This window comes from Dermacentor silvarum, chromosome 8 (assembly GCF_013339745.2).
Source record: "Dermacentor silvarum isolate Dsil-2018 chromosome 8, BIME_Dsil_1.4, whole genome shotgun sequence".
Lineage (NCBI taxonomy): Eukaryota > Metazoa > Arthropoda > Arachnida > Ixodida > Ixodidae > Dermacentor > Dermacentor silvarum.
In genome coordinates this window covers 120,904,563-120,914,652 of record NC_051161.1, presented here as the reverse complement: position 1 = coordinate 120,914,652, position 10,090 = coordinate 120,904,563, and the positions used below count along the sequence as shown (strand labels likewise).

Sequence of the window (10,090 nt, the reverse complement as noted above, 5' to 3'; positions counted from 1 at the left end):
ACTTGGTAACGCTTTGCGGAACCCTTTCCGCCTTTCATTTCCCCTGCCCCTTCCCCCAGCGCAAGGTAGCAAACCAGAATCTTTTCGGGTTAACCTCCCTGCCTTTCCCACCACGTTTCTCTCTCTCTCTCTCTCTCTCCAAACAATGTTGCATAGCCAGCTGCCTGCAAAATGCTTCGCATAACGTCGATTCCCACAGTCCCCAGTGTAGGGTTGCCAACCGGGCTCAGTCCTGGTTAGCCTCCCTGCCTTTCATTAAATCATTTTCTCTCTCTCCCCACAGTGGGTGGGACCCACACAATTTTTTGAAGCACATTGTGCCTGGTCACACTTCGCATCGTAGGAAGGAACTGGTTACGCCCTTTTGAACGAGTTTTTTTATTGTCAAACTAACTTTACACAACTTGCGCTGAGCCATCCGAACACTAAGCGTCATGTGGAAATTATGAAAAGTAGCATCAACAGTCGGATGCAGGACAATTCCTTATCTGATGTCTTGCGTCTTCTCCAGTTGTGAGCGGTGGTCAGCTACAATCACGAGCTCACCTTTAACACCTGAATTGCATACTCTTCAGTCATGCAAACAGGTGCTTCCATCGAATCAAGGAGGTTGTGGAAAATAAGTGATCTTTGAAAAAACAAGTGGTGAATTAATGCTGGAAGTGTGAACTTCTGCACGTGTAACTTATGAGACGTCAATCTAAGCGAATAGAAATCATTGATGGAGCTGTGTGACCATTATATACCTATCTAAATTAAAATAACGAACTATCACACATAACCATTCAAACTACGCTTAAGCGAAGGCAAAGAAAATGTGCCGAATGACCAGCATATCTCTTCCTCATTGTAATTTTGTTCGAGGAACCAAATAATCATAGGCAATGCTTTTTTTTCAGGACTGAAGTTTGCAGCAGGGACCAATATTCACCACAGCCCCGTGTTTACACGCCTGACAAGTTGTGTTTTCTTGTAATGGCACAGGAGAAACCACTAAGTAACAATGTAAAATATGGAAATAGAAGAATATCTTTTCGAAGACAGCAGCATATCTTGCAAATGCTTGAAGAATAAACACGGCCACGCACTTTTTTGCGCATCAGAAGCCTCATCGCTGACTGAAAGAAAAAAAAACGAGATCCATCATGTAATTGCCTGCTTTGTGAAGCTTACGATGTTGAAAGCAAAGCCAGAGCTACAACACGTCAACGATTAAAAAAATGGCTCTTCGGGAATCACGTCTGTTGCGGTACACTGCTCTCGCACGCCTAGCAAAAACAGTAATTCGTACTGCACCGCGCAGTAACCTTTGGGCACGGTGCCAAGATGACCGAGTACATGACATAATGAGTGCGGCTTCAACTTCGACATTTTACGCTGTAACGAACTCCAATTAACAAAGTAGACTATAGCACCAGATGACGCGGCAGGCTGCGGAAACGTGTTTTGAGACATCAACTGATATAATGAGCCGATAATTCTGCAGAGGTCGTCTAAAATCTCACTTTGCTTCCCGTATCAGCAACATGGCGTCATTTGATTCCTCTCCTAAGCGTTTTCAGCAGCGGGCGACTCGAAAAGCAGATGGCAGCGTTTGGAAGTGTGTTGAGTTGTAACGCCCAAGCAACTTTTCACAGCCACCTGAATAAGGAAGCGTTCTTCGATTCCAATAACCTTTGCTATGAATAGTTTGTATCCCAGCGTTGACATTTCATCTTCTTTAATTTTTTCATGTTTCACATCAGTGGCTTGCGCATCCATGACCTCAGAGATAGAGAGGCACGTACGCTAATTATCTTGGAGGCTATGGTTTATCTAAGGAAACATAAAAAAAAGCCATGCTATCCTTCATACGTTCTCGTCCTCTGCTACTACTTATTTTCTCGCTATGTGGTCCTTTCCTGCATTACATTACAAGCCTCCAGACGTGAAGGTTTTCGAGGTCCATCACTTGCTTTCTCTGGTGGGTGCCTATCCCCTCATCACTGGCACCGCTGAATTTTTTCAGTGTGACGTGATCGCAAAAATACAATTTACGACGCAGTTTGTCACGCGAACAGTTAGTTCGCGCTGTGATTGCTGAAAATGCGGCCCCCAATGTGGCGTAACATCCGCGCTGATATGTCAGCGCAGATATTGAAGGGATCTTAAAGGCCCGTTTAGCCATCGGAGGTTCAGCTTCAAGAAAGCTCAACGAAATGATTCCGAAACGGAACTAAGGTTCCATAACGGTCCACACGGTCATGGAATTCAGATTAACGGAGATCACTGTAACGACGCGTTGAAGTGCGCGGTACAGCAGAATTAAGGCTTTTCGTCTTTCCTTATTTGCATGCGTGAAAGACTTCGCAGAAACCTGCGCAACTTCACCTTCTTATCGTTGGGTTCCTCGTATCGCCACATTGACGTGCCGCTGTTTGTCATGACCGGGAGCGCACATTTTCGTCTAATTTTCATTTCATGTACTGATACTCGCAGTCCCGTTTCACTGGAAATTAAACGAAACGAAGCCGACTGAAGTGCCTTATCGGTGTATAAGCCAATTCCAAGAAGTACTCCATTGTGGCAGAAGGCAAAACTCTTAAATAGATGTAAAAAAAAAAAACTCATTCTGGCAAGGACGTTGGTTTCGCAATTCAGAAGAGGACTGTTTTGCGCGGACGAATGCGAGCTCTGCGAAGTACGGTGTAGCGGAGACCGTCGAGGGCCACGGGCCGGCTACTGATCTGTTGTGCTGCTTCGCGCGCCTCGAATGCGCAAGGCCAATGTCCAGCGCCACGTATAGGAATCACGGAGCGGTGTCATTCGGAGTGGTTATGGTGGGCTGCTGCGGCTGCGCCGTGGCGGGAGTCGTGGCCGCCTCCTGGTCCTTGGCCGCGTCCTCTTCCTCCTTGGCATGCTTTTCTTTGCGGCAGAGCATCGCCGCGCGAAGCTCTTCCACCAGGGTGTTCCACACGGCACTCTGCGCAGTGCGAAAGGAATGCGGCAAGCGACGACACGTTATGTTAAAGAACGAAACAGTGCAAACGCAAGACCCGAGCAATCCCAAGGTCGAGCCAGAGGTTGCTTGGAAGATTGAGACTTGAATCGAAGGAAGTAAAACTGAACAACGAAGGAGATCGTCTCGATCTCGTCACAATGCTCGTTTCGACGAGAGAGCTTGTCTTTTTGAATGCCTCGACGAAAGAATACTTCGAAGCAGCCTTTAAACAGCCCCTAAGCAGACGACGCGCGCCTCGGTTGGTTAGCGGATATGACGTAAGTACGAGCACGTCGACCCGACATTTATCACAGCGGCGCGGATAGCCGCAAGGGCCGCCCAATCTTGGAGGTCATGCCTAGGAGCCATGCATTATCAGTGACGTGTGACTTCCGGCGCACCGTAATGTAGCCGTTTTTTTTGTTTGTTTGTTTCGGTATCAAAAGCGTCTACTTCAGAAAGCTTTTCGCGACACATTCACTCGCATTTCAAGCTTAAAGTTTCGCACGGAGGCTGCTTGCTCTTTACAACATATGAAACTAAGTTTTTTTTACGCGATCAAAGATTTTGTTGCGGTTGGACAATCCCAACCAATTAATGTGGCCTGTAGCAACGTTATCAATAGGTCTCATGTGGTGACCTTGTGGTTTCCCACCTTCTGACATATTCGTTATCTACTCTTGTCATGGTAACATTTATTAAGACATACTAAAGGTAAACAGCCAGACTATAACTGACTTTTGAGTAAAGCGCAATTTCAAGGTAACATCAGCAGAAGCAGTTCACAGGTTATAAATAACCATTATAAATATATAGCATATACTTATATTACAGCTGTAATATTAAATATATACACATTATACGTAAAGGAGATCCAGTAAGTGCAACTGGCTTGGCTCTAGGACTTATCGTAATAGATGCAGTTGTCGTTGTCATGCGTAGAGAGTGTCCACTGACCATGGACTCGGCGCTGAGGTTTTTCCGCGCGTGTCCGCGCACGAAGATGAAGAGCATGACGAGCATGGTGATGACGAGCCCCAGCAGGAGGAAGACGAAGACCAGACTGAGGCGGCCGAAGCGTACCGTGAACGGGGTGGGCCGGTACACGGGCTGCTCGCGAGGGCAGTTGACGGCGCCCCGCTCGCGCCACCAGTAGTGACGAAGCAGCTGCAGGGTGCCCTCGCTCTTCAGACGGATGATGGCCGCCGACACCTCCGACCGGAACGCGCTCCCTGCGACACGTGATCACGCCCGGGCAATCACTCAGGCAAGTTTTTTCGTATCTGTTCAGGCATGTCGTATCTGTTTGAATGCCTGCCTTTACTCGTTATAAATGTGTGGTGAAAGACACAACTATTTGTTTCTTGCAGGTGGTGCCATGAGGTTTCATACAATTACTAGAGGGAACTGTGGCACTGGTGTCTACGGGTTCAGGCAGCATGTGAATGATGGCCAGTACATGGATGTGCATAAACTTCGTACTTCTGGCTTTGTTTTGGCTTCGTGACCTTGCAAAGGGAAAATGTTTAAGAAAGTACTGCATCATAAATAATTAAATGAACGTCATTAAAGTTCTCCGGCGCAGGAATCAAACCCGGGACCTCTAGCATAGAAGCCGCATATTGAAACCATTACGCCACGGGCGCGTGGACAAGTGGAACCACTGCAATTAGCAACGAATTACGCGCTCGTGCAGAATCTTCTTATCCTCTGCATTAAAAAAGGAAATTGCTTTGAAATTTAGGCCAATTTAGGCCCAGATAAAGCGTAATAAACGAAGCCACAAAAACGTTTGAAGCTCTAACAACGGAGATCGGACAAATCCATGTACTTCCCATCATTCCCGTGGTGGCTGAACGATAGCAGCGCCAGAGATCCCTCTAGTAATTATTGTAAGAAACTCTATGGGTAGTTCAATATGAAATGGCAGTAAGGGCCCTGCATCCGGCGTTCGATGTCGGGAGGGCGTCCTGTACAGGCCTTCTCCCAGGACGCCCTCACGACATAGAACGCTGGATACAGGGCCCTTACTACCATTCCCTATTGGACTAACCTGCCCGAAACAAGTCTGTTTGTGTATCAAATGAAAATGTTTCGTAATACGTAAAGAATAGCTTCCTCGACACTATAATTCGAGATAGATTATGATAATGACGACCCTTTAAAACATGGTACGTACCCACTATGAGAGATAGGCCAGGAATCGCGGGTATTTGTACCCTCAATTAAGAAGTTAAAGAAAACGAACATAAAAAAGTGTATCTTCGAATAAAAAGTATTGTGTAATGGAGCAGTGAGAACAGATAAATATATTATAAGAATGTCATGTTCTTCCTTCACAATGCGAATTTATTTCTCCATTCCTGCAGGTTGCGGCTCAGGCACATCTTGGTTCACATGTATAATGTTGTTAAGAACTTGATGTCAGGTCAACAGAGAAGCTTCAAAATGAGAAACAAAGGAAACGTAATCGTATATTGTGCACAATGACCGCAGCAGTAACGAAACAAAAGAAAAAACGCGACACCAGAAGCGCGTGTAAATTGTAGTGCTCGTTGAACGAGCTAAGCACAATGTTACAACATCGCAAATGGTTTAAAGGGTTTAAGGGTATACATGGGTATATTGGCCACTTGATAAATAGCTTTGCCTATATCAAAACAGCGGACTTGTAAGCTGCCTAAAGCGAGGCATGCTTTCTGTGTTTATGTGTTTATGTTATCTTGTCCATACATTCGCTCAGGAACTGGTTCGTCTGCGCAGCAACCTCGACCACTTCACCTGTAGCAGAACCATTCGAAATAGTCTGCAGAATGGAACAACTGTTGGTGACACTTTTAGTATTGACCTCACTCCCAAGCATCCCTCAAAGCCTCCTCGTCGAAGATACCTCGCCGCCATCGCCCCACTTCCCTTTATAGCTGACTCACTTCCTTTCCTGTCCTCTCTCTAATCTTCCAGGCAACCCTGGTATCACATATCAGGGTCGTCCTGGAGCGAAATATGCCGGACTAGGTACTAAATTAATATGTTCTCTCTCTCTCTCTCTCAGGAGTCGAATGGAATGAATATTCGACAGCTTCGAATAGTAAATTCTCGAATTGAATAATGGCGAAAATTGTTCGATTTGTATTTAAGATTTCTTATATACGGATGGCCTACTTTTCATCCCAATAATGGCACATATCAGTGGTTACTAATCTATTTCGGCTCCGATTTGTAACAATACTGAGCCTCTTAGAGATTGAGTCACAGACAACGCCTGCCCCAGCCCAACGTTCATTTGCTCCAAGAGACACTATGCGTCATAGTTTTGGCGATAATACTTATGGTGATTCCACATGCAGCAGCCGAACGAGAACAAAAGACACGCCGATGGTTGTACACTTAAAGAAAGGGGCCGTGACACCGCATTTTGGAGATTGAATTATGCTTTGCACGTTAAACCGTACGCCTCCCACAAAAAGCTGGCAATATTTGAGCGCATTCAGTGTGGTTGAAAAATCTGTATTTTAATTTTTTGATGTTGCGAGCAGGCTCGCAACACTGAATGGTGACAAAATGAATTGTACCTCCGGGGAATGGTTCACTCGGGTGACAAAAACTTATCTTTAAGGCCACGGTTTTGTGTACTACAAGCACCAGGAAGTTTTTGCAGGAGGTATAAATACGTCACGGCCACCAATTGCCATTTTGTTTTTGCATGCACTTCTTCGCGTCTGCTGCGGCCTTTGATCACGCCACTGAAAAAAAAAATGCGGGCACATTTCAATGGCGACGCCCTTGCTGCGCGGTTGGGTGTTAGAGCGTGCGTAGTAAAATGACCGATGGGGTTTAGAACTGTTTCAACACTGCATGCCAAAATGGCGGTCACTGCTGGTGGGAGGGAGTCGGAGGCTGCCATTTCAAATTAAACTTGTAAGTTAAAATGTGCGATGAGCACCCAGATTTTGTGCAGCTTTTTTTTCGTATAATAATGTTGAGCCATCTACTCTCAGCTACAATGACACACTCAGAATAGTCGGACAACCGCATCATGGTCCCTTTAAGCACAAAGAGCAAACTAGTGTGTTGGTTGCTGTTCATTTTAACTATGCTTTCGGTAAGTGCTTGACAGACATGAGCAGCAATTTACCCCCTCCTGCGTCCCTGATACCTACTCTGAGGACTATAGGTTCACGGGACCGGACTCCGAGCTGCATCTTGTACCCCTCAGCGGCGCCACAGGCCTGGTGCAACCAGGGCCCTGACCTGACATTGATGCTCAGAGTGAAATAAGTGCTGCCACATCCCCACCGGTTGCTGGTCCGGATGTGGCAGCACTTATTTCACTCTGAGCATCAATGTCAGGTCAGGGCCCTGGTTGCACCAGGCCTGTGGCGCCGCTGAGGGGTACAAGATGCAGCTCGGAGTCCGGTCCCGTGAACCTATAGTCCTCAGAGTAGGTATCAGGGACGCAGGAGGGGGTAATTTGGTCTGTGGAAGTTTCGAATTTATGTGTTTTTTATTATGGTGAAGCAGTTAGCGCAAGTAGCAGAAATGAACATCTAAATGGACTCTAAACGGCAAAAATTACCTTCATCTCGTATTATAAATGATTTCTTTCAAGCACAATTTTACATTTATATGACGTTCAATAAGTGGACAATGAATGGCAAAGGTTCTATTTTCAATTCTTCCGCCTAAACCGAATTGCCAATATTTTAGTATGGCGTCAGGGCTCTCAAAATACTTTCGCATGCCTGAGGCAGTTTTCTTCCAGGAACAAGGTTCTCAATACTCTCGAGGTTCTGTATTTCTGTTAATTTTATAATAGAATATAATCCGCGTTCATCGACGAAGTATTAACTAAAATATTTACTTGACCCTATGACACACTATCTCAATTCCATGACGTCACGAGGAGCCTGCGTAAGAACTAGAATCTCGATTTTTGTTATTGCGTTTCTCTTTATTCATTTAGTTATTTGGCTTACCAAGGCTCCTCTCGCCGTATGAATGACGTTTCTAGTACTCCACAAGCTTCGTTCACAAGTACAGCTCACCTTAACATACCTCTTTCGTATCCCTATAGGCAGCGCAGTTATTCTGCATGTCTACTTTTTTTTCCCAGCAAACTCTATTAACCGTTAGAATGAACATCATTGGTCGTACAGGAGATATTTACGTAGCTGACGTTTCGACAAAGATTTTGCTTCATCGCCTCGACGAAGACACCTCTCCTTATCGAAACGTTGGATTCACTAATTCGACCACTCTTGATTGCTTTCAGGTCTGCATCTTTCTATGAATACCTGCCTTATTTGTATTTCTATCGGATGGAAGTACAAAACGCACGGAAGACACCGTAATCACAAAGGGTGACGAAATGATTTTTGGATAGGTCCTACGACTCATATTTAGTCCAAACAACCAAGGCACACGTACCCCTGGGCAGGGCGAGGGCATAGCCCGAGGAGCCGATGATTTCTCCCACTTGCTCCACCTCGCAGTACCGATTCTCGAGGTACTCGAGGGCGGGTGACTCCATGAACATGGCGTACGAGCCGGTCATGACGCGATCCAGGCCCTCGGCGTAGCTGTTCACGAACGCTTCGTCGCCCTGGCTTTGGATGCCCTGCCAGAGCTTCATGTACTGCGGGAAAGTTGACCGCTGCGCAACCCAGCGGGGAGAAAAAGAAACACGATGAGTAGATCAAATGAAATCAAGTTTATAGCGCGTATGCATAAACTCAGTATTCTGGCCAACCATAGCATGTACTACTTTTCCTTAGGCCAGACAACAGATGAACCATAGCTGTCACCTTCCATTAGTTAGCGCATATCAAATACTAACATCAACGAAAACTTTAAAGTGCCACAAAGTAGCAGACATGAAGCATTTAGGTAACAAGAACACACATAGTTTAGTCACTTGAACCTTTGTGGCGCACTGTTTTCGTATCTCCTCCCAAGCTCGACAATAGTTTTCAAAAAGTCATGATCAGTTTAAAAATGATTTTATAGAAAATCATTAAAATAGACTTTAGTTATCGACCTAAGCCACTGTAGTGCAACATTTTTAAATTATCATTTCCTTATTTGTAGCGATACAACGCAATGCCTTACTCAGGGTTGGCGTGGGCAGTCTCACACAACTTCTGCTCTTCTAACATGAGTGAAATTCAAACATTACGTTAGAATCAGCAGGTGAACTATATTTATGCATGCTCTCCTAGATGAGTTAAATGTCCAAATTCGTGAGGTGACTCATGTTTGTTGCAACACCAATTCCATTAAAGAACAGTTCGATTATATTTTTCCTAAAATTCAAAGGTACTATATTGCGACGGAACAGTATTTGTGATGACGAAGAGGCGAGCAGTGTGAAGACGACGACGACGACGATTAGAGGCTAGCGCGGGCTGTTGCCTCTTGGCCAAGTGCGGCGTCAACAACAACAACAAGTGCGGCGTATATGCTTGTAAATATACTTGTATGTAGCTTTTCGTCTGCGTCTTCCTACGTAACATATCTGGTGGAGGTGGACGTTCCCTCTACCTCGTCACGGAGCTTCGCAGTGGACGGTACGTCGAGCCTTCCGTCATGGCTCCCGGCGACGACAGCTCGACTCAACCGGCTCCGACACCTGCTGCCACTTCGACGACCTACATCGCTCTCCCCGCTCCCCGTGATCCTGGCGTATTCTCGGGCAAAGATGGGGAAGACGTCCTGGACTGGATTAGCCTGTACGAACACGTCAGCCGCAACAACCGGTGGGACCCTACAATCATGATCGCCAACGTAGTCTTTTACCTCGGTGGCACACCTCGAATTTAGTTTCGGACACACGAAGATGAGCTCACCAGTGTGGATTCGCTTAAGGAAAAGCTCCGAGACTTGTTAGGCAACCCCTACGGTCACCAACTTGCCGCGCAGAAGGCGTTATCCGGCCGTGTGCAGACGTCAACAGAGCCCCACGTCACGTACATTCAGGACGTATTGGCTCTGTGTCGCAAAGTTGACGCACACATGACTGAGCCGCACAAGGTTTCCCACATCCTCAAAGGCATTGCCGATGACGCCTTCAACTTGCTCGTTTTCAACAACGTGGCGACGGTGGATATCATG

At 46.1% G+C, this 10,090-nt stretch overlaps 1 protein-coding gene across 2 annotated transcripts in view; it reads right to left on the bottom strand.

Annotated features, from left to right (window-relative positions):
* Nucleotides 1-365: 365 nt before the first annotated feature.
* LOC119462379 (probable glutamate receptor) overlaps nucleotides 366-10,090 on the bottom strand; it is a 125,757-nt gene continuing 116,032 nt past the window's right edge. For both annotated transcript variants that reach the window (XM_049671837.1, XM_049671838.1), the window contains exons 11-13: nucleotides 8,408-8,633; nucleotides 3,938-4,212; nucleotides 366-2,962 (exon numbers count right to left, since the gene is read on the bottom strand). In XM_049671837.1, coding sequence (XP_049527794.1) covers nucleotides 2,789-2,962; nucleotides 3,938-4,212; nucleotides 8,408-8,633 — 675 coding nt within the window. In that variant the 3' untranslated portion in view covers nucleotides 366-2,788. The remainder of the gene's footprint in view (nucleotides 2,963-3,937; nucleotides 4,213-8,407; nucleotides 8,634-10,090) is intronic.